At 45.0% G+C, this 26,113-nt stretch overlaps 1 protein-coding gene across 2 annotated transcripts; it reads right to left on the bottom strand.

Moving 5' to 3' along the window:
• Positions 1-3,370: 3,370 nt before the first annotated feature.
• On the bottom strand, positions 3,371-24,921 carry SNAI2 (snail family transcriptional repressor 2). Of its 2 annotated transcripts, XR_008628602.1 has the most exons (4): positions 24,739-24,921; positions 23,507-24,049; positions 4,282-4,400; positions 3,371-3,549 (listed from the first exon to the last, which is right to left on the bottom strand). XR_008628602.1 is itself a non-coding variant. In XM_004615312.2 (3 exons), the coding sequence occupies exons 1-3, from the start codon at positions 24,815-24,817 to the stop codon at positions 22,486-22,488; spliced, it is 804 nt and encodes a 267-aa protein (XP_004615369.1). In that variant the 5' UTR covers positions 24,818-24,921; the 3' UTR covers positions 21,434-22,485. The 2 variants fall into 2 exon arrangements, 1 of the variants encoding a protein (XP_004615369.1); XM_004615312.2 differs by lacking the exons at positions 3,371-3,549; positions 4,282-4,400 and adding an exon at positions 21,434-22,667.
• Between the last annotated feature and the right edge of the window lie 1,192 nt (positions 24,922-26,113).

The raw sequence follows: 26,113 nt of genomic DNA, 5'->3' as shown, positions 1-26,113 counted from the left end.
CGGCCCACATACCAAATTCCGAAGGATGGATATGTTGTTCCCAACGTCCTCTCTTCTGAAATTCAACACGCCATTTCATTGATAAAGACATGTACAGCACCTGGTCCAGACAAGGTCAGACCCAAACACCTGAAGAATCTGCCACCAGTACTCATCAATACACTGGCTTGACTCTTCACAGGCTACCTGTCTGAATGCAAGGTTCTGTCTCAGTGGAAAACCAGTAGGACCATTCTGTTGTACAAGAAGGGAGACATCCACGACATCAGCAAATGTCGCCCAATCTGCCTGCTGTCATCTAAAAGTCGTTCACTCGTGTCATCCTGAATAGAATAGGCAGAACACTAGACGAAGGACAACCATGCAAGCAAGCTGGGTTCTGAAGGGGATTCAGCACAATAGACCATATCCACACAGTGACCAAGCTCACTGAAGTTTCGTGAGAGTTCAAGATGCCTCTCTGTCTAACGTTCATCGACTTAAAGAAGGCCTTCGATTCTGTTGAAACTGAGGCAGTTATCAAAGCCCTGGCCAAATAGGGCGTTCAAACTCAGTATATCAAAACCTTCCATGAGCTGTATTGTGGATTCACCACCAGGATCTCACCATTCTACAAGGAAGTGATTATTGATGTAAGGAGAGGGGTGCGGCAGGGTGATACCATTTCACTGAAACTCTTCAGTGCCACCCTTGAGAACATCATGCGACAACTGGAATGGGAAGGAATGGGAGTGAAGGTAGATAGTCGGCAGTTACACCACCTCTGCTTTTCTGATAACATCGTTCTCATAACACCAAACATTAGCCAAGCGGCACAAATGCTGGCCGACTTCGACTGCAAGTGTGGAAAGGTTGGATTGCAGGTGAATCTCAACAAGACGATGTTCATGAAAAACAAACTGGTTCCCGAAGCTCCATTTGCTCTCAATGGAATGAACATCTCCGAAGGCAGCAGCTATGTGTACCTGGGTCAAGAAATCAACGTGAGGAATGACTTGGTGCCAGAACTGCGCAGGAGGAAGAGAGCAGCGTGGAATGCATTCAAGAGCATCGAAGAAGTGGTTAAGAGAATGAAGAACATCTGACTCTGGGCACATCTTTTCGATTCCACCATTCTTCCTGCACTAACATATGCCTCAGAGACCTGGGCCCTACACAAGCAGGATGAGAACGCTACTCGGGTATCACAAAGAGGAATCGAAAGAACTATGCTGGGAATATCACGTCTCACAGGAATCCGGAGTTCTGACCTCCAGCGACGGTCAAAAATCAGGGATGCTGTCTCGTTTGCCAAGGCGTCAAAAATCAGATGGGCCGGTCATGTAATGCGATTCAGAGACGACCGCTGGACGAGAGCTGTTACCGACTAGATTCCACAGGACGTCAGAAGACCTCGTGGCCGCCCACCAACTAGATGGTCAGATTTCTTCGTCAAATCCCTGAATGAACGATTTGAGGCTCTGCTGTTCCTGGAGCGAGCAGATATCATTTTGCTGCACTAGCACGTGACAGGGACAAATGGAGACTTTACTGGCGCCTGCTGGAGCAAACCAAAGATCAACGGATGACAAGTGACAAGTGACAATTAAATTATTTTGAGTCAACATTTTCTATGATAAAAATCATGAATATAGGCCGGAGCGATAGCCCAGCAGGTAGGACATTTGCTTTGCATGTGGCCAACATGGGTTCGATTCCCAGCATCCCATATGGTCCCCTGAGCACTGCCAGGAGTGATTCCTGACTGCAGAGAGAGAAGTAACCCCTGTGCATCGCTGGGTGTGACCCAAAACAAAACAAGAAAAGTGCATATTTTATAGCATTAGAATAAGAGATTGCCACTGGAAAGAGCCAATGTGAAGTTTTTTTCTTATAAAGGAAAAATGTGACCATTTATGGTTAGCAGACGCCCTCCCTAGAGATTAGGAGTCTAATTACTAAAACACTAATCTGAGAGCCTTCAAAACACACTTTCTTTCCTTTTGGCCTTTGAGACTCACCCAGCAGTGCTCACGGCTGACTCCCAGCTCTCTGCTGTCTCCAAGAGACCCGTGCTCCTGACCCCCAGCTCCTGCTGGGCCCCAGGGACCCTGGGGACAGAGTTATGGCTCAGCAGTGTAACAAAGTGCTGAAATTCTTCTCTTACCTCTCTGGTTCCGATAACTACCTTTTTATTTAATGAATATAACTATTGAATCAAAATTTCATCAGAAGAGGGGCATTTTTCAGAACTGACAAAATATATTTTTAGATCACATTCAAAAAATAAATGCTTTAAAAGTATTTCACATGCGTGGATCCCTGGTCATTCATAATCGAGAGCAATTCGATTCTTCATTCTTGAGTTTCTCTCTTCTGCTGAGTCAGTGCTTCTCTGGAAGGGAAAGATGACACTGCGCCTTCCGCGTCCCGAGCAAGGAGGAGAGCGAGGACCCTCTTGGGTTAGACGTGGGGGAGAGTGAGCTGGCTGCTCTGGTGAGCAAGTGGACGTGGTGAGGTGGGAACCACAGAGACGATGTGTCTGCAGGCGGGTCGCCAGCGGGCAAAGAGGAGAGGAAAGCAGGGAGGAGGTGTGCGGGCATACAGAGAGCCCCACAGAGTCCGGGCCGGAGAGGATCCCAGAGTCCGGGCCAGAGAGGATCCCAGAGTCCGGGCCAGAGAGGATCCCAGAGTCCGGGCCGGAGAGGACCCCAGAGTCCGGGCCGGAGAGGACCCCAGAGTCCGGGCCGGAGAGGACCCCAGAGTCCGGGCCGGAGAGGATCCCAGAGTCTACATCCCCGAGCCTCCGAGCAAGGGTCTGTGTGACCCATGCAAGTGACGTAAGCGACGCTGCTTGCTGAGGAGACAGCCTCCCAGCTACTAGACTCCTCCCTGAGAGAGTTCCAGGAGCAGCAGAGGAGAAGCCACTGCACACGGACTTGTTTGCAAGCAGCCCTCTAAAATCTATTAAGATCTCCCCCCCCCTTTCGTTTTGTTTTATCCTTTGTTCTGGGGCAGTAAACATGTTACACCATGAGGTGCCACTCTCCAAATTGCCCCTTGCTGTTGTTTCCCAACAACCCCCTTTGCTGTGCAGACAGGCGGCCTCTGACTGATCTGAGGTCAGCTACTGCGAGGGCAGGGGCAGGAGCCTTCTCTAGCCGTCGGGGCTGTTGAAAAACTTCAAGAACAGGGCAGTGACACACTTAGTCAGGATTGGCCTCTGGGTACGTCAGGAAGCTTTTTACCCGAGCATAAAAGTCTTTCCCAGGGGACTCCGGGAACTCGGCCCTTTGCGACTCTGGCGCTGGTCTTGTTGGACTCAGTCAGACAAGCCCCACCCAGGACGTCAGTTTGTTCTCTGCTGAGGCCAGCTCAGTGCGGAGGATCCCCAGACGGGTCAGGGAGTTGAAGCTGGATGCACAGGTGCCCTCTCGCCTTCGTTCACAATAGCTCCTCTTTCCCTCGGGGCTGCAGCAGCTTCCTCACAGGGCCTGTGACTCCTGTGGCTACACCACTTCTCTGCTGCACACACATTAAACCCCTCTGCTGTCCTTGAACACCGCAAACCTAAGGGAAACAAATAGTGTTAGCATTTATCTCCCTACTTTGTTAAATATGTTCAGTGCCTTTACAAATAAAAAGTGCACAGCAGGAGAGAAGGGGGTCCCCTAGCAGTGTGGCTGAGGGCTTCGCTGAATGCTGAGGACAGAGATCGGGAGCAACCCTGAGCTATGACAGCTGCTAAATATCTGTGAGGCTGCAAGCGGCAGGTGAAGAAGGGGAGGCCGGTGTCCCGTGGGCCCTGGCCCGTGAACCCTGAGTGGGGCCATGGGGCACTGATGCTCTGGTGCTCTTATTTCCTGTCTATTCTAGTTCTATGACAGGGCAAGTGGTTTAGTTTGCACCCCACCCTCCTCCGTCTGATGGAAATAAAGAATTACTCTACCCCCAAAGATTTTCATGAGGAAGAAGTAATTCTACTAAGATGCTTTGAACTACACACGCCGATCAGTACCTTGGCTATATGTTTGTGATATAGCCACTCCACAAGCATTTCTTGAGGAAGAGTTGGCAGGATCGATGGACGAGTGAGTGAGTGAGTGAGTGAGTGGAAAGCCTGTGCCCAGCATACGCCTCACTCATGACTCACTTCACAGCCTATAACCGCACAGGTTAGCGTGCCTCCTCAGTAAATCACATATGTACATTCTAGCATGTATAATTAAACATGGTGTCATACATGTTCACATGCACACACTACACCACACTCAGTATACACGCTCTTCAGCTCACACGTACCTCACAAGCACATCCCTTTGGAGACTATTCCGCCCATTACCAGAGTAGACAAACACATTGCCTCCAGTGCTCTCCATGTCTTCTGTATAAGTGAGTTCATGACAGGGAGTCGCCCAACTCTGTTCACAAAGAGAAGTTGCTTAGGAAGACAACCTGACAAAGCTCATTTCAAGATATTAGAATGGGTTTGTTGAGATAAATGAAGAGCGTATCACCTGTGTGAAAAAGAACATTGTTTTATCATTTATTATACTTACACATTTTGATTGGATAAATTATGACCCTATGTTGAGTGTCCTCCTGCTTCTGGTCTAATGATGTGGCCTGTTTCCCAGATCTTGTAAGTTAATATTCCCATGTTCCAGCATTTGAATAAGGATGCAAGAATGCAGGTATTTTGCCTGCAAACTCAAAACAGAAAGGGCCTACGTGTTAGCTATCATGCAGGATTTGAAGAGGGCTTGGGGAAGTAGTTAGTGTAGTATTTTATGTTATAGCTTACTATATCACAATACCACTATATGTAATCAGACAAAGCAGGACTGAAGAATAAGCAATTTATTTTGTGTTAACAAATTACTGGGACCGTTAGACTTTTATTGGTATGGGATTCAGTCAGAGAACTTCCTGTTAAGCTTTGTCATAATTCTGAGTTAGGTTATACAATTTTTTAATCTTTGATACAAAAGTTCTAATTTCTACACCACATTTCTTACTTTTGCAAGGTAGTTTGTCTCTGAGTCTTCACAAAAGTCTATTTATCTGGATTATTTCTGCAAACAAAATGCTATGATTAGAGTCAGTAACAGGACTTAATTAACTATATAGCTCTCCTACAAGGAGTGAAAGAAGATTCTGGAAAACCAGAGTTTATTGTCAGGGCCTCCTTCAGCTTACTCTCCTTGTTCTCAGGATGGGTGATCATATTGGTTCTGCTCCGAAGACCCAGTGCAATAGGCTGGTCAACTGCAATCCAGCCCACAGGCCTTACACGTGAAGAACACAGTGTCTCAACACTGCCAGTAACTTGTGCTAGCTAAAATAGTGGTAATCTTGAAAGCTTTGTAAATGCTACCACCTCTAGGTCCACCCTACCCACTCTAGAGCACGTATAGGGAAAGAAGGGTGCCCTCTTGAGAGAGATCATCCCTCTTAGAAAGAAAATGAGATCAGACAAACAGTTCAGATTCACATGAGAAGGCGCCATCAAGCCCACCTAGGGTCCTGGATGCTAGTATCATAGGCATTTTTCAAATAAGTATCCTGTGAAAATCCATCTAACATTTGAAACTGTACAGGCCTTTTTTAGAATTCTACCACCTTTTTCTTCCTTTTTGTTAATATAGAGATTTTATGCTCCTTGTTCACTAAGATATATGATTCAAAGTTAAAAGACAGATAAAGAACAAAGACACTTTATTATCTTTCAGTATCTGTATTTAAAAGAAGTTTCTTGGTAAACACAAAGTCATTTATTGAAAAAATGCACCTTATTAAAAATTAATGTATCCAGGAGTTGATTTTTATTTTTACAGGGCATATTATTTTCACAAGTCAAATTTAGGGTAAAAAAATGCCAAAATGAACATGATGGTCTACCTAAATAGGAAACTAAGATTTTAGTTTAGTTTAGAATAGCTTCATTTCCAATTTTGTAGAGATACACATTTTGTTGGTGTCACATTACATTGAGCTTTGACAATAATTTTGTTGGGGGTGGGCTATGGTATAATCTGCCACAAGTGGAAAATGACATGTAAAAACAGTCCAGAGATGCGCTTGAGTATCACTGGCTGGAGTCTACATCCCAGTATCAATGTTTCATAAGACTCTTATCTGAAAAAGATCCGGGAATAGAGATGACCTCTGAGCTTCCGAGGCCTGTGAAAACCAACCCACTTGAAAATTCCACAGCATTACTCAGATGTTTTCCAGAATTGGATGTGGCAAGGCCAGAGGTGGAGAGTAGTGGCCATAGATCACCTCTGAAGCTTATGTTCGCTTTTGCTCATGGGCATGGTCAGAGTTTGTGTCCCAGACAAACACAGCATGAAGACCCAACATTGTCGGATCAACAGAAGGACAGATTTCAGAGCAGAAGGCCCTCCGAGTGTGAATCAGATCATGGACAAAATAGTTGATTCTGTTTCCTAACTGTATTAGAGCTACATAAATATGAAAAAAACTGTGGTTTGTAAAAATGTTAATGACATGAATACAAATCATAAAATCTTTAACTTTTGCATAAGGACATACATATGGTATGTTTTGCGTATGGCTGGATGTGCACAATTTACTTCTGAACACCTTTCTAAAATAAAGCACCCTCTTTTAGAAAAGCACCCTCTGGCCTGGCTGGATTTCCCTCCTAACAGGTGCTGGACATGCGCTGGGACATTGATGACGGGAACTCTGGCCATAAGGTCTCCCATGAAGAATAGCGTTTGATTTGTGTTCGAAATTACATGTTAGTGTTTTTGTCTCTGACTCAAACACTTTCTTTTAAGATAACGGGTAAAAATATTTCTCATGAATCAAGATGCACTCATTAGTCTAGTTGTAGTTGATGTATGCACATACACAACCTTTTTTCTTTATTTTCTTGTCCTTTTACAAAATATAAGAAGCCTACTTGGGACAAAGAAATGATTCATTAAGTCTCTATTAGAATATGAGGAAAATGTATGGTGCACGTTCACTTTTTCTTTTAAATTTTCCCAGAAGTGCTTTTTCTCAGCCCCAGTCCCTGTGGGAGGACCTGGTTCTCTGAGCCTCCCCAGCAGGTGCCCAGAGAGCAGGAGCAGGTGGCTGCCTCCCCCGGTCTCCAGTGACTCCCAGCTCCACACGGTGTGGAGCTCTGAGGGGGAAACTGTGAAATTAGCCACCCAAATCGGATGAAAAATTTTAGAAGGCTTGGAAACAACAACTGATGACTGAGATCATGGCCCAGAATGAGTTTTCGGTTTACCTGTTTACCTAAAATATTTCACCGGTACCTTTTAAAGGACAAAAAGGAAAAAGAAAGTAAAGCAACCAGAGAGAAAACCCACAAGATTGAAACTTGGTTATTTATTTTGACAATTAGGAGAATAAGAATAATTTTCATTTATTTTCAGAGATTTTAGGATGATCTGTATGAATTCTATGACAAAACTCTTTTTCTCATTCTTGCGTCAGTTTTCATAAGCATTGGAAGAATATTTCTTCACTTCAAAATGGAAGCTTTTGTAGAACTAGATGTAGATTACTAAGTATTGGCAATCCACCTGAACTTTTTCCCTTAGAGAGTAAAAATAATCATCGTTAGATTTGCTTGGCTGGAGCGATAGCACAGCAGGTAGGGTGTTTACCTTGCATGCTGCCAACCTGGGTTTGATTCCTCGGTCCCTCTCAGAGAGCCCAGCAAGCTACCAAGAATATCCCACTCACACGGCAGAGCCTGGCAAGCTCCCCATGGTGTATTGGATACGCCAAAAACAGTAACAACAAGTCTCACAATGGAGATGTTACTGGTGCCCACTCGAGCAAATCAGTGAACAACGGGATGACAGTGCTACAGTGCTACAGTTTTACATTTGAGGGAGAACTTGGGAAGGGCGATGAAAAAAATATGTGAGGGGGGTTCTCCATTGCATTCTTGGTCCACATGGTAAAAGAGTAAGGGTGTGCCTATCACTGCTGTAAGCTTGATTGAGCATCAGAACACATCCAACACAACCTGTGGTCCAACTGATTGTACCCTTGGTGGGTACCTTGTTACACACACCACTCCCTCTCGCTTCCTAGCCACGTACCCTTCGCCTGAAACAAAGTAAATGCACAGGACAGGGGATGTTCTGTCCACTGTGTCTTGAGAAGAAAGTGCAGTGTCCTTAGTCGCCATAATCAATGGCTCATGACGTACTTTCCTTGGGATATTCCTACATATTCAAGAGCAAATTAAATCAACTTCTCCAGCTTTCTGGAGACTTCTGATATGTTGAAATTTGAAACTGAAAGAGGATCTAGAGCACATGACAGACATCTGACTCCAGGGAGCCTTGGGACACCAGTGAAAACACTTCCGTTCTCTAGAGCACAGTTTGGGAGCTGGGACTGGGTTCCAGGCTCCCTCTCCGCGTTCTTTGCTGAAGCTTTGCAAACAAACTAGGATTCGGGCCTGTTCCAAGGAGTGTTTCTTAATATGTAGCATTTTTCTTACGAAGAGTATTTTTAACATAGAGTTGCTTCTTCAGTGACTAGGCTTTTCTTTGGAGAAAGGTTTTCTTGAGCAAATTTTTTTAAAATCTAGAAAAATCCATGGATACTGAAGACTAAATCTCAGTGTCAACTGTCCCTCTTCCCTGACTCTCTGCTATGTTATCCTTAAGTTTCTTTATGGTATTTTTGAAATAAAACTACATATTCGAACTTGAGTATTATATCCAAAAATGTCTGATATGTTCTTTTCCCACAAGTGTCTTAGAGCCATGGGCATATGAAAGAATTCACATAGAGTGGGGGGCTGAGGTGGGTCACCGAGAGTGTTAGACAAAAGTGGAATGAAACTAATTCTGTCAGCTTATATGTGGATTCCCTGCATAGGCCATTTGCAGAAACATCAGCCCAACATCAGATTACCCCGTGGAGGGGGACAGAGTCAGTCTTCGTCATCATGTTCACCGGGAGGACCAGGGTGCTGCATGTACAGGCATAGGCTGGGTAGATGAACTTCTAAAAATGAAATTCTTTTTCTTGATAAAGATGACGTATTAATAACTGTGCTATTCAGCTACAGGCTTGAGAAAACAGCGAGTGTGAAATGGAAAAGGATTCTTGAACATCAGAGACCATGTGTGGATAATGCAGTATGCTAAATTTCAACCCAAACACATAATTTTGGGACACGATCTAAATCATCATTTAAACTGAGCAAATGAAAAACCAATCAAGTCTGAGAGATTTTCCTGCTGATGACCCCATAGGCTGCTCTGCTTCTCACGTCTGCACTGAATTTCACCCCCAAAGCCACTCGTCTGAATGCAGCAAGCGTTCTTGGAGGGACGGGTATGGAACTTTCCCATTAGGAAAAACTGTCTTCTAGTCTCTTTCACCTCTTAATTTTTCTTTTAATTTTTTTTTTTAGATTTTCATATGCTATAGCTTACTCTGGGAAAAATTCTCTCATCAGTCTGTGGGATAAATTCAAAATGAGTAGCAGAAATGACAACTTATCTTTATTTCAACATGGAAATGTGGTTTCTCCAGATGTTTTTAATGTTCCAAATAGGCATTTTCAAAGGCTGAACATTACATCAGGGCTGCCTGCCTACAGGACAGACTGCACAATGGTGATACTCCCCCCTTCTCTCTCTTTCTCTCTCTCTTTCTCTCTCTCCCTCCTTCTCTCTCCCCTTTCTCTTTCTCCCTCCCACCTTCCCTCCTCCTCTCTCTGTCTCTCTTCTCTATCTCCTCTCTCTCTCTTTCACACATAGTGACTTCCATCTATTATAAGTAAAAATTGTTTGAGTAGAAGCACCATTTTTCTTCCTTGACATAGTTGCACAGATAATAAGCAGCTGCCCTTTTTGTAGTCTTCTTAAGGATATGAAAGAGTCTTAAACAGCCCAGATCATCAAGTGGTTGGTGAATCATTCTGGGGCTGGTTTCCAAGACCACAAGCTGCAAGGGAGGCAACCTCCAAGAACCATCAAGAACACACACCACAATATAGGAAAATGCCATTTATAGCTCCTCCCTCAACATATAGGAGAGAGAAAAGAAAAAGACCTAGAGGAAGATAGGAAAAGTAGTCAAAGACAACTTACATGATAGCAATTTTTATCAGGCCTTTAACTGTTGTGTGTGGGAGATACAGACACTGTCCAGAGAATAAAGATTTGAGTAATGTTTCATGGGGACGCAGATATTTGTTACTCATGAAACGAGGTACATTCAGTAACCTTACTTCCCTAGGGGTTGAGTCAAGGGGTCAGAAATTCACTTATTAATTATTCTTTGTTCATCAAGGATTTAGCTCAGAATTTGTATCCTTATTTAGTGATATAAATAAGAATAACTATATATTCTTATTTAGTGACGTAAAGATTTTAATCAGAATTATTTTACTAATTTTATACATTGTCTCCCAAAAAACACATCTTTCTTAAAAGTTCTAAGATCTGTTTATCCTTCAACACAGCTTTTTGTGTCCTTTCTTCAAGTTCTGGAACATGTATAACCTTCTCGAGGAACACATTTTTCAGTATTGTTGATGAATTTTCCATGATGTTGTGTGGTAGACAGTTAGTGTTCTAGTGGTTTGTTACAAATGTGTAAGGAAAAAGTTATTTGGTAGGAAATGAACTGAGCAGAACACTAGAAATACCGGTCATTAACTTCAAAACATTTTCTGTGGGGTGTCATCTGACCGTGCTGGTTATGTGAACTAGAAATCATCTCAAGACCTTGCAAAGGCAAGATACATACTTGACCACTTGTGACTATGAATTGCTTTATAGTCTTCTGACTATATTTATGTACCGTTGGGCCAAATATAATTTATAATTACTGAAATTAAGAATATCATCAGTAACAAAAAATGTCTAATTCTTTTTTTTCCTTTTTTGCAAAGGTGCGATTTAGGCATACCGTACTGAGTTCAGGGATTACTCCTGGCTCTGTGCTAAGGGGTTACCCTGGGTGGGGCTCAGGGGACAGTATGTGATGCCAAGAATTGAACCCAAGTCAACTGCATTCAAGACAAGTGCCTTACCCACTTATTATCTCTCTGGCCTCCTTAGTAAAGTTTTATTTTATTTTATCAAAGTTTTATTTTACCAGGTACCCGATACAGGTGAGTTCGCTGAACTAAACTGAGGTTTGGATCCCACTTTCTGTTCAGTGAAGTCTGTGGTTGATAATGGTGAGCAGTTATTTAATCTCATAGCTGAATACATAACCTTTACTTGTCATGGTAAAGAATAAAACAGGGTCTCTGTTTTTGTTTTATTATTTATTTATTGACATGCTGCACCCAACTGTGCTTGGGTCTGGCTCTTATTTTGGTGCTCAGGGATCACTCTTGGCCATATTGAACCCAAGTTGACCACGAGTAACCAAAGCTCCTCCCCACTGTATCATCTCTCCAGCGCCAGAATGTTTGTCAGAAATTACGGGAGATCAGACCACATCAGTAAGGCAAGCTCTCTGCAACTGAGCTGTGTCTTCTGCCTACTGTGCTTTTTGTTTCATGTTCTGGTTTTGGATCCACACCCAGTGGTCTCAAGACTGACTCCTGGCTCTGTGTCCAGGGGTCACTCTAGGTGGGGCTCAGGGGAGTCTGTGCTATGCTGGGGACTGACCCAGCGTCTGCCCCCTTAACTCTTAGACTGTCTCTAAGACCCCAAGGTCTTGCTATAAGTGTGATTAACACTTTCTCTTTCCTTTTATAAGGCTACAGATTTGTGTCTTTGTTCTCAAGAAGGTCAATTGTGTGAACTTGTAGGAGTCCAGGTGCATGCCAAGGAACCCGCGGACCAAACGCCATGTGGCTTTGTGAGAACATGCCATTGCACCTTCGAAGGGCAGCTTGGTCGTGGAGGAGGCAGGATGCAGCTGTGTAGCCTTGTGTAGATGGAGTCCACTCTCAGCAGAGCAGACAGAGGTCAGTATTACCATCCTGGATCTCTCTTGGTTTGAGTTTCCGGAACACCCCGACAGCCCAAACACATCAAGAATGGCTGATTCATCTGGAGGAGCCCAAAGCTTTCTATCCTGACAGCCAAGGATGTGTTTCCCTTTCAGCAAAAGGGTGGCTCTGTTCCGTAGCTTACTGCCTTGGTGTAGTGACCAGTCACAGGTTGACTACAGAGATCTCGGTGGCAATGGCACACAGGAGAAAGGAAGTGAGAACTTAGGTACAACATTTGCTTCCAACCTACTTAACTACTTCTTTTCATTAAAAGTCATTTTTTAAATTAAAAGTAGCTATTATTTTTTGGTATGGAGTCAATAAATGAATATATAAGGAGAGGAAAAAAAAACCACATATTTTTAAACTTTTAAATTGAATCACTGTGAGATAGACTCTCACAAAGCTGCTCATGATTGGGTTTCAGCTACATAGTGTCCCAACACCCATCCCTCCACCAGTGCACATATCCCAGCACCAGTGTCCCCAGGGTCCCTCCCATCCCCCCATCCCACACACCCTGCAGGCACTTTTTGGACATTGTGGTTTTCAATATTGATACTGAAAGGTTGACAAGAATATCCCTTTACCTGCTTTTAACCCTCAGATCTTGTCCAGTGTGATCATTCCCAGCTATTATTGTCATACTGGTCTCTTCTCTATCTTACCTACCCTCAGCCCCCCATACACTTGTGGTTAGGTCCAGCCATTGACTAGTCCTCCTACCCCCTGTTTTCCCTGGCCATGAATATTAGTCTTCTACTATATATATGTATATATATATATTTTATATATCCAAATGAATGCAGTCATTCTATATCTGTCCCTCTCCTTCTGACACAGAGAAAAAAACATTTTGAACTAGAACTTGAGCATAGAATTAAAAAGAAAGTGCTCTACCTTGATATTTAAAATATTTATTTTTATTACAAAATAAATATATAAATGCATAAAACGCCTTTAGCACTATTTAAAGACATTGCATAGAAGGTAAAGTTTTCAAAGGTCTCTTCAAACTCATTAAGTCATGAACACTTGCTCTAGTTTTGTAGTTTATAAATCTGAAGAACATCAGTATGATTTTTGTCTTTATTTTGGATGACACAATAAAACATGCAGGTTTACCACTTACACACCTTAATCAATCAGGATAATGTGTGCTGCTCTCTGATCAAACCTATATTTTTGACTTCGTCATACATGGCAACAAGGAAGTGGTGAGAAACAGGTGGGAAGGCTCGTGCCTTTTTCATTTATTTAGATTTTTGCTGCTTTGCCCTGCCCTAGTAGAGGATGGCTTCTTCACGGATCTCTCATTGCTGTGTCACTCTGAGGCAGGACGCCTGGCTCTACAGCCCTGTGGCTGTGTAACTGTCCTCACCTCCAACACCAGGTTCTTTGCTGCTTCCTCCCCCTAAGTCCTCATTATCTCTAGTAACTACCATCATTTTCACTGAGTTTAGGGGTTAGTTTTGCTCTTTCTTGACAGGTGGGTTTGAGTTTCCTGGCCCTGCCCCTCCCCCCAGTAAAGACTTGTTGATCCGCTTGGAGGATCCATGTTTCAGGAATCCATATAGCACCACACGAGTGGAATTCTCTGGCAATTTTCTCTGCTTTTTACTTAGCATAGTCACCTCACATTCCATCCAATTTGCCACCCAAAGCACTATTTTCTCTTTTTAATCACAAAATAATACCACGCAGAAAACTTGGAATGGCCTTTCTCGTCTATAAGACTGCCAAACCAAAAAGCATTTTCAACTTTATGAAAAAAATAGAATCCCACTTTGCAATGACAATGTGACATACACTTGCTACGGCTTTAGATATTCACCTATTTTTTTTTAATTGAATCACCATGGGATACAGTTATAAGCTTTCATCTTTGAGTTTCAGTTATACAATGATCAAATACCCATCCCTCTACCAGTGCACATTCTCCATCATCAATATCCCCAGTATACCCCCCTTTCCAACCCTCCTCCTGCCTCTATGGCAGACAGTTTCCCCCATGCTCTCTCTCTGCTTTTGGGCATGATGGTGTGCAATACAGATACTGAGAGGCCATCACGTTTGGTCCTTTATCTACTTTCAGCACACATCTCCCATCCTGAGCAATCCCTCCAACCATCATTGACTTAGTGATCCCTTCTCCATCCCAACTGCCTTCTCCCCTAGCTCATGAGGCAGGCTTCCAACTATAAAGCAATATTTCTGGCCATTGTGTCTACTGTCCTTGGGTGTCAGTCTCCTATTATGTTATTTTATATTCCACAAATGAGTACAGTCATTCTATGTCTTTCCCTCTCTTTCTGATTCATTTTACTTAGCATGATTCTCTCCATGACTTACAGGCAAATTTCATGACTTCATCTTTCCTAACAGCTGCATAGTATTCCATTGTGTAGAAGTACCAATGTTTCTTTAACCAGTCATCTGTTCTCTGGCATTTGGGATGTTTCCAGATTCTGACTATTGTGAACAGTGCTGCAATGAACATGCCGGTGCAGGTATCATTTCTACTGGCTGTTCACCTATTTCAACTCAGAAATCACCTCCATTTTACAGGTAATAGGATGGGCCACAGTTCGCCCATATGTAACATAGGTGGCAACACTGCATCTCATCTTATTTAGACTGATTATAGGGCACTCCTGATGGAACAAGAACACAGTAAATCAGGTTAGAATGGGGCTCACTAATGAGATTTTAAATTATAGTATCACTTTAAAGGGCCAATGATCTTTCTGTGGAACAAATGGAAAATCAACTCCCTGCTTCTTGAAGGGTTTGGATAAAAATAAGAAAATGGCTACCAGTAAAATCAATCACTGCACTTCCTTGGGAAATTAACTGAGAAATTCATGATGGAGAGAGGGTTAGAGAAAGCAAACGTCTCCAGAAAAGGCACACACATGCTGCTCACTGCTTGAGCCCAAGTTGAAGATTTTCCTAAATTGTAAAAATGAGATTTATCTTTTCTTCTAATTATTTTTTATTGAGTTCATATGCCCTCAGGAAAGTAGTAACATAAAAGAAACTTTTACATCTTTTGATCTAAAATACAGAATCCAAGAGGAGTTTACGTTCATGAGTAAAGCACAAAATCTGTAACTGATCTTAGTTCATTTATCAGAAAAACCCAATTATGATAAGTTTATTCATTTTAGTGAACAGACTCAAGAACTTGTATACAATATCCCAATATGATGGGGCCATGGGGCACATCATCATAGAGGGAAATATATATATATATCTCAGAAAGCCCAGCAAGCTACCGAGAGTATCCCGCCTGCACGGCAGAGCCTGGCAAGCTACCTGTGGCGTATTCTATATGCCAAAAACAGTAACAACAAGTCTCACAATGGAGACGTTACTGGTGCCCGCTCGAGCAAATCGATGAACAACGGGACGACGGTGCTACAGTGAATAGTGGGATGCAGTAAAGGAAATAAAGAGAAGAGGTCCTAAGCTTGAGTGCGAATAGCGATCTGTAGCAAACAATTGCCGAGGGTTGCCAGGCCTCTGTCCTGGCCCAGCCTCCCTCCCCAGGGCTGTCCTCACTGCGCGCCCCAGAGGAGCCGTGTCCGCCTCCCCGCAAGGAGCATTTTCCTAACTACCCTCCGGTGACGTCAGTCAGAGACTCTGCATGGGAGAGCACGTGCTCTGGAACAATTGACCTCTCTTTTGAAGCTGGAGCCCCCCGTGCAGGCAGCTCTGACCGGTCCCCCCAGGTTTGTGGGGTCTCCCGATGCTCTCACCAAGTCCCGGGGCCGGAGAGAGCGGGGCCAGGCTCTTCTGCGCCCCTTTCTGTCTTCAGAACTTGGAGGAAGCTGGAAGAAGCTCTCGTCCTCCTTGGGCGCGGGCTGGCCGGGTCCTAATCCCCGCGGAGAGGCTGGGGAGGAGGGCGAGTCGTCACCCGCGGTCCAGGGCTGTCATTACAGGACACTGGGACGCAGACTGTGCTCGGGAGGAGGTCTTCATCCACAGAACACGCACCTTATAATTACCCCGTGTTTAAGAGCAACTCCCGAGCACAGGCTGGCGGAGGCCTGTGGGGAGGCCGAGGCAGCCCAGGGGCGAGCGGGGCGGGCACTCCTACTGCCCGGCCTCCGCTCAGGCCGGCTCGCTGGACCCCGGGCGGGGTGGGGGGGGAACGGCCTCCTGGCAACAGGCAAAATGGTGGCAGAAAATCCAAACAAAATGTACATTTTAGCAAAACGAAGCTAGCTTGACTCCCAGAAGGCCCGCTGGGAAGGAATGCTGCCCAGTGCCAACACACAGAAACGCGCTAGTATAACGGCTCGTACCACTTTATACTGCTTCTCCCAAAGGACAATTCATTTATTTTCACCCATTTTTATTTTTTTCTGAAGTTCCTCATTGTAATTATAATTTCCTGCTAAGTTATAATGCAAACATTTATTTCCTTTATATTTTACAGGTTTTGGATGCGGTGATTCTCATTTATTTGTCTGTTTTAACAAATATGCTTCTTTTATTTGCTCCGGGGGAGCATTTTTTGATTTGGGGATCACACCTGCTTCTCACTGTGCTCAGGGATTGCTTCCGGCAGATGAACAGGACCCTGTGGGATGCTGCAGATCGAATCTGGTTGTGTGAGAGGCAAGTGTACTTGCTGTTCTGAGCCTGGCTTCTAAACAGGAAGTTTTAGAATAAATGTCTATAAAATAAGATAATATTGCATAGATTGTTCATTCAATACTAATTCAAATTCCACCAAGAGTATCATCTTCGTCTAGGGCTGGTCATTAGCTGATCATCACATTCACACTCTCCGGTGTATGTAGTTCTTTTCATTTGGACCAAGTTCCATTCAGAGGTTTCTCTGCAGAGCAGGGCTTAGTCTTCAGATATGTTAGAACTAGAAAAAGTAGGCATGCATTCAGGGGCTCCCTAAAAGTGGGTAAGTATTGGGTAAGATTTGAGACATACAGAAAAGGATAGAAAAATCCCCAAACCAGATTATTGTCACAATATAGTATTCTGGAGATTAGGGGTCAGGGCATTGGACAACTTGGTGGGGAAACAGGGGCCAGGAAAAAAGAAAGCTGTCCTTTCTCTTGCTCCTCGCTGCACTCGGCCAGCCAGAATTACAGAGAAGGCGTGTTCCAGGCTCAGCTGCTGGTGACTCCAGCCCATAGCTACACTGTCATCTGTTTCGTGCTACCTGGGGCTGATTAGCTCAGGGTCTGCAACTGGGGAAGGGTCATGAGTGACTTTGAACTGAACTTCGTGTCATGGCGAAGCTATCTGGGATGACAGACAAAGATCAACATCTTGGGCATTTTCTAGAATGTGGTTAGAAATTCAGAGTCCCGGGTTCTGCCTCACACCCACCAAACGAGGGCATCCGAAAGGTCTACGCGTCAATCTCTGACAAGGGGCAGGACTTGGGACTTGCACAACCTTCTACAAGATTTAGTGTGGATGCAATAGAAAACTGCCTTGCCTGACTTTTTTAAATGCTTGTCTCATCTCAAAAAATGTGTTGGATAATACAGGAAGATTTCAAATATTGGTTTATTTGATGGAACTGAGAGAAAGAGAGATGCGCAAGAAATATAAATAGCTATTTATTTTCTTTGGTAAGATGATGCATCACTGCTTTACTTCACTTGAAGCTTTGCTCCTAGGGCCTTAGAAGAGCTTTATAAGCTGATGCTCTCGCTACCTGGGAGGCAGAAGATTCTAGCCCCAGAATGGACTGCGAGAAAGAAAGCTAATCCCTGCGTCTCTACCATTCTAAAGGGAACCACGACTGGGGTGCCCAGCACCCTGGACATTGCTATAAAACCTTGCTCAGCTAATCATTAAAAAGGTCTCACAACTAACTCTCCAGGTTTCCAAACACCGCTGAATGGATTACACTGAGTGTTCCAAGCACTGCAGCTTAATTAAGCGAACTAGTGTAGAAATCATAGGAGGCGCCTGTCTGTTATTCAGTGTGGCTCTCCCACTCACTGCTATAAATACCTCAGCAGCCCCTTTGGAGTTGGAGCACATGGGCATGCCAGCGTTTCCTCTGCTAATCTCTCATTGTTTGGGGGGTCTGGCCAAATGCCCCAGCGGAAAAGTGTCATGCTTCTTGCTTTTTTACATGCATGCTTTCCACAAGGTAATTATTACTTCCTGGAGCCATGAGGAGCTAAATGTGACTTTGGGAACTGACCATACACATTTACTACTGAAAATTTCAATGAAAACTACCCCTGATTTGTGTCTCTATCAAGAAAACGGAAGTTTGTTCTTCGCCTGACTCTGAAAACGAGAAGGATGCAAAAGTCAGCTTCTCTGAAAACCGTGGCAGAAGCTTGTCTGGGTGGCAGACTCCGCACCCACAGACGGGCCCTAAAGATGGTGCTCAAATTGCTTCCTGTGCCCCAACTACCATAGCGAGTGTCTTGAATGGGGCTCCTAGCCAGGCAGGCCTTAGACTTTTCAAAATTATAATTGCCTCATTACACCAGAGTGTCCACATTTTAGTGGTGAAAGAGACGACTGTTTAGCTTGGAAGACATTTTAGTCTAGAAGATAAAAGACGGAGTGGGGAGTGTGGGTGGATGGGGAGTCACAGTGGCCTTCAGGAGGGGAGTGTTAATGCACAGGGGATGGAGGCCAGCTGCTCTGCACCCCCCCCCCCCCGGAGCAGTCAGAGGAAACAGGCCCGCATGCAACAGGAGAAGCGCCGGGAACCGCAGGGAGCGTGTGCCGACAGGGGGGCGCAGACCCCAGGGAGTGGAGCCTGGGGTTTCTACAAAGAAATTGGGACACGGCTCTGAAGACTGTTGTGTGCCATCGTAGAGTTCCTGAGTTAGGGTCATTGTAAAATACAGCCGAAGCAGATTCTAACATATTTTAATTCGAGGACATGTTCTTCTTGTCCTGGTCAGTAAATCTCTAAGAGTATAAATCACTGTGCTGAGTACACTCTGGCAGTTCCTTCATTCCCAGGGAAACTAGTCTCAGAAGAATCCAGGTTTTGACTTCATTGGCAAATACCACCTCCGTTATGGCAGTCCCATTATCTGAGCGCTCTGAGTTTCTTTTTATTGATAACAGGCCAATGTCTTAACAGAGCCATTGGCACATTCGAGGACCCCGTATGGAAGCACTAGGTGCCATGTTAAACATTTAATGACAGTAAGACTGACTATTTACTATTTTCTGCAATGGCTATTCGTGCAAGGGACAGTCGAGTACCTAGTTGGGAGCTTAGGCCGTGGCCCTTCAAGGAACAGGGAAACGAAGGCACCGAGTCTGTATTCTGCAGAAAACCAACAGGCTGTGAGTCGGCGCACACACATATTTGGATCCAAGCTGAGAGTTTCTTTCTGCTGCACATACTCTCTCACAGTGCAGGAAACAAGGGAAGGATGCAGTGGGCACCAGCCAGCCTGTGTTCCTACAGCTGAGGTCCACAGAGCCCCGCGCTGGACTTCAGAACGCACGCACCCTGTATGCTTTTCTTCTCTTCTTTATTAAGCACCAACCCCAAAGAGAGAGGCAAAGAGAGCCGCCATCACCAGGACAGGACACTTGCCATTGATTTTCTCTATGAGTAAATGCTCACAGCACATATCAAGACTTCGGTTGGAATGAGAAGCATGTGAAATTTACTTTAGATTTGCAAATCATTTTCTATTATTTTCTCTATGTATCCATCTGGCAAACATTGTTTTTTGTGTGTGTGTGTGTGTGTGTGTGTGTGTGTGTGTTTGCCAGATGATATGCTGAGTTCTGGGAATTTATGCTTTAGGATAATTTATGCAGTAAAAAAAAGTTATCGGCAAACAATTGTGATGCACTGAGGTAAGTACAAATATATAAGTGTCCTAAATCTCCCAGAAATACCATATTCAGAAAATTATTTCAAAGAGACATTTCAACTAGAACTTATGTATTGTAGAGGAGAACAGACATCTAGACATGGAAACCTTGGTAAAAATGCTAAAAACGCTTTTACAAGTTCTGAGCCACATTTACCAAAAAATTTTAATATCCAATGTTAACTCAAACCTTTGTTACCGTAATCAAAGTAAAATATTTAAATTATGAAACAATTTAGAATGATGAAGACAATATGGAAACAAGCTTCAAAAATAATGTGAGTAATTTTTCACTGAGAAATTAAAGCAATGAACAGACATTTCCTTTAGGAAATTATCTGTTTAACTTTTGGACACCAAGAAAGGGACTTGCTTATAGATTTACAAATGAGGAAAGGAAGCAGGCGCAGACGTGGCCGTGGGGAGGCCAATCAGATCACCTCAGGAATGCTCGGCCTGCACCCATTTGTCCACACAAGATGCACTACATGACCTGTGAAGCTTTCAGACAACCTCTCTCTCAGAGAGAGGCACTGAAGCAGCCTTCTACAAGGTGAGACTGTCCAGTCAGCATTTCTTCAATATTTACAAATTGCTACTCCAAATAATTTTGTAATTAACCATGTCCTAAAAAAAATTAAAGATTAAAAGGAAAATATTAATGCAAAGACTTTTCCAGTCAAGTGTAATCTCTTTTAAAACTTCAGTTCAGTAATGTGCACGTGAACCTTTTTTGGTATTTTAGATCATTGGCTAATAGGCTAATATTTTTGAGATATGAGTTCCAGCTTTTATTTTTACCACAAGGACATTAAAAGGAGTGTGTGTGTGTGTGTGTGTGTGTGTGTGTGTGTGTGACTGGGGTAGTCTCTGAGCTCTAAACATACTCGATGAAGTGATCAACAAAAGCAACTATCCATCCTCTCAATGGGTTTGAGTTTGGGTCTAGATATGTGTGTGGCATGGCTACTGTCACAGTGTGTATGGCTGTGGTTCTTTAAGCACATAAATCCACATGCACATGTCTGCACAGGAAGTGGCTGAACATGCCACTCTATCACGTGCATATTGGGTTTGGGTGGGGGGGTATTCAAAATACCAGCAAGAGAAAATCTAGTGCTCTATTATATAGTCCTGCTCACATAGAACCTGTGATTTATTTTATATTACCATGAGTGGGATTTTATTTGTATTCTTTAATTTTTCAAACTTATATAATTTATAATAAACCCACTTTCCTAATTTTTCATGCAAATATTTTTTAGTCTTGCATTTAATTTAATTTTATTTGAAAAATCTCATACTTGTCCAGGAGTTTCACAATATGTAATTGTAATGTTTTCACAAAACCAAAATAATAGTCATCATAAGTAAAAGTTTTAGGTAAGTACTCTTGACTCCACCATCTTGTTATTTTCCATGATTGTCTAGCTATTATTTTAATATTAAAGAAAATATACTTTTTATAACCTAACATATTCTTTATTACCATCTAAAATATAACACTGAATTTGTATAATAAAACTATACCTTTTCTCTTATTGATAAAAGAAACAATTCTCTATATATCAGTTTTATACTAACCAGCAAATAAAGTTTCTAAAAGTAGCATACAAACAACAGATTTTAAATCAAAAAATGTTTATTGTAAAAAAAAGGGACCTTGAAAACTGTTTTCTAACAAAGAAACATGGTTTTCACAAGCCTTTGGGTTGTTCATAGGCATTTGCTATAGACAACATTTCACTTTCATACAAAACTCACTCAAACATATAAAAATAGACACAAATTTACATGGACTCAACTATAAAATTTTCAAAAGGCACTTTGTAAAGGTATTGTGTGAATTGCATTTATGTATGCATTATAATAAAGTACATTACTGAATTTCTATGAATCCTTTCTTGCACTTATTCCCATCTTCAATTAATTCTTTTAAAAGATCCTTTAAAAAATTCTTTAAAAACATAAGACATGGGCACACACAGGAATGCTCAAAGCCCACTTACCCTCTCCTCTCAAGGCACATTCGCTGATTGGCAACAAACACACAAAAAACATATTTAATACATTTGCCTGTGTTTGGTTCTTATTCGTTCACTTTCTCCCTTAAAAATATACTTTAAAGCATTTCAGATCGTAAAAAAACAAAAACAAAGAGAAAAAAGCAAAACCTTTAGTTCAACAATGGCAACCAGACATCAGACATGTAATGAAGTAAACTCGGAATACTTCTAAGGCACCTGAGACAGAGTCTGGCAGATTCTCTTCCTAGAGGAAACTCTATTACAAACTCGATTATAGAGCAATACTGTTCTTTTCCGTTGAAATGATTTGGCAGCAAAGTAACGCTTTGCATTCTTCCTTAGTAGAAAAAGATGCAATGTTCTCTTTCATTTCTCGGCTTTATCTTTAGAGAAAGAGCTTTGTCTTTTATCCTTTCAATCTAGCTGTCAGTAAATATATAGTAATTTTAAACTTCACATGGAAAGGATTAACTTTAAACACATGGGTTCTGTGGTCTTGCAGCTGTGTGTGTGTGTGTGTGTGCATGTGTGTGCGTGTGTGTTTATACATATTTTTGGTCGATAAGCACAAGAGAAAATGCCTTTGGACTTTTATTTGTCATTTGGAGTTGGAGTGAAGAAATGCATCTGTTCGAGTAAACATTGATTGCGTCACTCAGTGCGCGACGCAGCAGCCAGATTCCTCGTGCTTGTGCAGCAGGGACATTCTGGAGAAGGTTTTGGAGCAGTTTTTGCACTGGTATTTCTTTACATCAGAGTGGGTCTGCAGGTGAGCCCTCAGATTTGACCTGTCTGCGAATGCCCTGTTGCAGTGAGGGCAAGAAAAAGGCTTCTCCCCTGGAGGTGTGGTGAGGATGAGAAAGAGAGACGGTCAGTGTTTGCAGAGGGGGCACAGTCAGATAACATTACGGCGATCAATCACGCTTTGTCATTAGGAATGAGAAGTAGCGAAGTTAGACTCAAACTCCCCACGGAGAGAACTATTTTAATATCCGTTCCTTTTAGGCACAGGCCAAGGCTGCACTTAAAAAGGCCCGTCCAGAACACTGGTGCTGCTGACCGCAGGACTAACGCCTGCAGCTCTGAAGCTGTCCTACCGAGGCAGGTGCAGTCACAAACTGAGCCCCTCCCAGCCTTCCCCAACACCTCCCTCTCCTGCCCAAACTACGGCCAGGCCGGGATGAAGGCCTCCCCTCCCCTGCTGGGTGATTTTGTACAGGAATTAAAATTTTAGCAGGAGAACAAAGCAAAACAAATCGAGCTCCCGCTGCCTGATTCACTTGCTCCCGTACTAGTGTAAGAAGTGTGAGTAACAGACAACGGATGGGAACCCTTCCATCCAAGCAGCTACGCAATCGATGATCATTTGCTGCTTGCTGGAACCATTTCACAGCACACACACGCACGGACACCGTTCCTGACTGTCTAGCTGCTTGCTGAGACCAAACTGACTTCTCGAATCTGCTTTCCCGAGTCTAAGGACCATTTGCAGTCTCTGGAGAGCAGAGGTTGTGAAGGAGAACCTCAGCTCCAAAGACTCCCCCAGCGCCCAGGAAGCAGTCCGAAAGCATCACCCAGCACCCACAGCCCCGAGCCACCCCTTAATGGGACGGCCGCGGCCAGCCCCTTGCTTCATTCCAGCCCCCGGGACGTGTCCCCGCTCGCTCTGCTCTTACCAGTGTGAGTGCGAATGTGTCCTTGCAGTAACCAGGGTCTGGAGAAGGCCTTGCCGCAGATCTTGCAGACGCAGGGGAGGGTATGGGTCCGAATGTGCATCTTGAGGGCGCCCAAACTCACGTACTCCTTGTCACAGTACTTACAGCTGAAGGATTTCCGAGTCTGGGCGTCACAGTGCAGCTGCTTATGCTTGGCCAGCCCAGAAAACGTCGAATAGGTCTTATTGCATAAATTGCACTGAAACTTTTCCGCTTCGATGGCGTGGGCGTCGGAGAGCTTGGACTGGAGTCTCTCCTCTTCGTCGCTGATGGGGCTCTCCGAGCCGCTGTGGTCCTTGGAGGAGGTGTCGGAGGGAGGCGGGGGGCTCACGCGGCCCAGGGACGAGGGGTATCCGGAGAGAGGAGACAGGACATTGGGCAGCGGGGCGTGGAACGGAGCGGTGGCCCACACGGTCACCGGACTGTAGGCTCCGGACGCGAGGATCTCGGGCTGGGGGATGACAGGCAGCGGGTAGCTCTCGTAGAGGTATGGGGAGATGATCACTGCGGGAGAGAGCGGGGGAGGGAGGTCAGGGCTGGGAGGATCAGGGGGGGCACGGCGGGGGGCCCGGTGGGACTGTAGAACATTCAAACCTAGAGTCCCAGATCCAGGGGAAGGGGCCGCGGCGGCACATCCCCTTGCACCCCGGCAGCACCCCAGTCATTGCAGCCCCCCACCCCCGTGGCTTGCACACAAGTCTGACAGGAGCGGGTAGCAGGCCCTGCCCTGGGGGGACACGTCCCGAGCAGCGCCTGCAAGTTCCAGGCAGAGCAACGCAGGAGCTGCGAACTGCACACGGGCAAAAGTTTCCCGGGATATTTTATATATATATATATTCCCCAAGCAGGCTTTGTGTCCTCTGAGTACAAAGCCACGCACCGAGCAGCTGCTTTGGCAAGGCCAGGCAACAGGCGAGCAAGCAACCCGGGGCGGGAGGGAAAACCCCAAAACGCAGTCATAGAGCGCGGAGCCGGGGTGCCACGCACCTCCCCGGCGCGCGCAGCCCCCCGCGGTGGAGTCGGAGCCGGCGCGGGGCGTCCCGGGCGGGTCAGCGCTCCCCGCGCTCTCCATCCAGTCCCTCGCGGCGCCCGGTCCATCCCGCTCCGAGCCGGGCCGCGGCCCCCGGAGCGGGCCGGGCCGCGCCTGGGGGGTTGGGGGGTCCGTCCGCGCCCGCGCGCCGCGCGCCCCTTACCCGTGTGCGTGTCCAGCTCGCCGTAGTTGGGCTTCTTGGCGGCGTTGAAATGCTTCTTGACCAGGAAGGAGCGCGGCATGGTGCCGGCGCCCGCGCGGATAACGGTCCTGCGGTGCTAGCGCATCGCCCGGGCGGGGGCCGCGCTGGGGGCCGGGACGCGCCAGCCCGCCCGCTCCGACTGCGCCTGGCCGGCCCGCGCGCCGCTTTTCCCCTGGCCCCGGCGCGCGCGCCCAATCAGACGGCGGAGGCTCGGGTTGCAGCCCCGCCCCCGCCCGGCCCGGCCCGCGCGCTCCGCCCGCCCCGCGCCCCGCACAGTGCTCCGGGCCCGGCGACGCCCCCCGGGGACCCCAGCCCGCCCGTGCGCCCCGCACAGTGCTCCCCGGCCCGGCCCGCGCACGGCGGGCGCACCGGGCAGGGCCCGCGCGTCTCGGAGCGCACGGGGCGAGGTCCGGCCCTTTCCACCCCGGTCACATTTCACGCGCGCGATGCCTTTGTCCTTTTTCTTTTTCTTCCACCTTCCTCCTTTTTCTTTTCTTTTCTTTTTTAAATATATACATACATATATCTTGACCTAGATCGGTGTGTATTTTTGAAGAATAAATTTTGCAAAGCGCGCCGGGGCTTTCAGAGACAGTTACTTCATCTGCTTTTAGATGCTTCTTATGTCTTGCTTATCTGTTATTTATTTATTTTTTGCAGTAGAAGCGATCAGCATTCATCCATCTCGGTTGTTTGTTTGTTTGTTTTAAGATCTGCTTGGTTCAAGAGTTGAGAAGCCACTGGAACAATCAGCAAAAAAAAAAAAAAAAAGAACTTAAAAAAAATAAGTGTTGTAAAATTTACTCCAAGTGCTTCTTTTTAAAAGAAAATTGTCAGCAATATTTTCGCTCATCTTTGCCAATTCCAGACTTCTTTTTGCCTTTGACCCAAAGACGAAATAGATTTCCTTGCCCTGTTCCGGACAAGTGCTGCAGGAAAGAATGGAAGAGGAGAGGGCGCAAGTCGAGGTTCCTAAGAGGCATGGAGGCTGCAGAACTTTTTAATTTGCAAAGAGAAAACAAAAGCCTCCTGGGCGGGGCGGGGCAGTATACATTTCCCGAGCTCATTCAAGGGTCCCTTTAACTGACTTTTCTTCTAACAGCCCCTAATTTAAATATCAAAAATAAGCCGAAGACTTTTTGTCAAACAGAAAGTGTTTGCAGGAGAGGAAAGCCTAAACACGCCTTTCATTCCTCCCAGAGCCTAACCCAGACCCTGCTCAGAGCTGGGTACTTGGGGTTGTTTTTGCCCACATCTCAGCACCTGCTTTTCGGGAGAGTCATCCTCATCCTTCTCAACCCCATTTCCTGCAGAAAGCGCGTTTTTGTTGGAGCTG

This window comes from Sorex araneus, chromosome 2 (assembly GCF_027595985.1).
Source record: "Sorex araneus isolate mSorAra2 chromosome 2, mSorAra2.pri, whole genome shotgun sequence".
Classification (NCBI taxonomy): Eukaryota; Metazoa; Chordata; class Mammalia; order Eulipotyphla; family Soricidae; genus Sorex; species Sorex araneus.
This window is presented reverse-complemented; position numbering and strand designations above follow the sequence as displayed.

Bases quoted from the DNA above. Each gene is read 5' to 3' on its own strand.
- SNAI2 (XM_004615312.2), bottom strand. From the start codon at position 24,817: ATGCCGCGCTCCTTCCTGGTCAAGAAGCATTTCAACGCCGCCAAGAAG. The intron at 24,050-24,738 runs GTAAGGGGCGCG...TCTCTCCCGCAG, and splicing joins CGAGCTGGACACGCACACGG to TGATCATCTCCCCATACCTC. The intron at 22,668-23,506 runs GTAAGAGCAGAG...CCACACCTCCAG, and splicing joins ACACATTCGCACTCACACTG to GGGAGAAGCCTTTTTCTTGC.